Below are 1,258 nucleotides of genomic sequence, written 5' to 3' on the forward strand. Positions count from 1 at the left end.
TATACTGTAAACATTTAGTGTTAGTCAACCTAATTACAAAAAAACTAAATAAAACAAATCTGTGGTTCTTTACCTGTCACCCTTTTTGTATGAAGAAATACTGAAATGGTTTTCTCCAAGGTTAAGGGAGTAAAGTAGATTTTAAAATGTTCTATATATGAATGGATTTATGACTGCATATAGAATCAATGTGTATATTGGTGTTTTATTGCTGGTGCATAAAGGTGTTTATTTTAAATATGTGTGTATTCCTTTTTTTACAATATAATACATGAAAGCATAGTGTTTTATTATATATAGATGTATATAGATTAACTGGACAATTAAATATCTTATCTCATCAGCTAGTAGCCGCTCTGTCTTTGCAATAGTGATGAACCGGCTGGGAAGAAAAAAGAAAGTAAAAGAGGGCTGAACAGGAGCAAAGCAGGAGCCGGTGCATTACAGACAGACAGACAGATGTTTTTAGGAACAAGAGCACAGCTCCAGTTTCTGTTATTTAATTTTTTTATTGTGATCAGAACAGACGTTAAAGCTTTCTGAAATACACTGGGAGCACAATACCAAGACAACAAGCTGCTTCCTTTCTTCACACCATCTGACACATCGATCAAAACTACACCGTCTCAGAGAAAAATAGGAATTTAAAAAAATTTACATCAGAGAATCTTTTTTATTATGCCAGTTTTCTGAGCAACTATGGTTTTTACATCAGAAATCCTCCTTTTTTCTTCATCCATTCACTTTGATTTTGTTTTTATCATACATTTATGTTTTATATATTTGACAGTGTTTTTGTCTTGTTATTAGTCGCTTCCCCGCTGAGGGGGAGTACAGTCGCTGTCGTCCTCCCAGGATGAAGACCTGAAACCTGCAGGTGCAGATATAGAGTGAGTGGCAGGCGTGTGGCCGAGGCCTTGGTACCGGCCGATAGAAGAAGGTGAGGCGGGCATAGATGTTGCTGCTGTGACGATGGGATCTTGGGAGGTGGAGTTCAGCAGCCCAGTGTGCTCAGTATGCTCAGGTCGTGCAGCTGCTCCAAAGTACATCTTGTTGGGGCGTCCCAGGAAAGTACGACCTGAAGAGATATAGCAGGGGTTGACATTAAGGATTTTTACCACTTGCCCTTTGGGCAAGTGACTCTCACATTTCATTTGCCCAGAAACAATTTTTACTTGCCCAGTATAATGTTTGATAAATATAGTTCCTAACATTCATTTTTGCATATATATCAATGAAACATGTTTGTTTTTTAAAT

General features: G+C 37.5%; 1 protein-coding gene across 1 annotated transcript in view; it reads right to left on the bottom strand.

Annotated features, from left to right (window-relative positions):
• Positions 1 to 522: 522 nt before the first annotated feature.
• LOC107101953 (transmembrane protein 184C-like) overlaps positions 523 to 1,258 on the bottom strand; it is a 12,146-nt gene continuing 11,410 nt past the window's right edge. The window contains exon 9 of the mRNA XM_015401049.1: positions 523 to 1,078. Coding sequence (XP_015256535.1) covers positions 807 to 1,078 — 272 coding nt within the window. The 3' untranslated portion in view covers positions 523 to 806. The remainder of the gene's footprint in view (positions 1,079 to 1,258) is intronic.

The sequence above is a fragment of the Cyprinodon variegatus genome, unplaced genomic scaffold (assembly GCF_000732505.1).
Source record: "Cyprinodon variegatus isolate N-32 unplaced genomic scaffold, C_variegatus-1.0 Scaffold1177, whole genome shotgun sequence".
NCBI classification, from domain to species: Eukaryota; Metazoa; Chordata; class Actinopteri; order Cyprinodontiformes; family Cyprinodontidae; genus Cyprinodon; species Cyprinodon variegatus.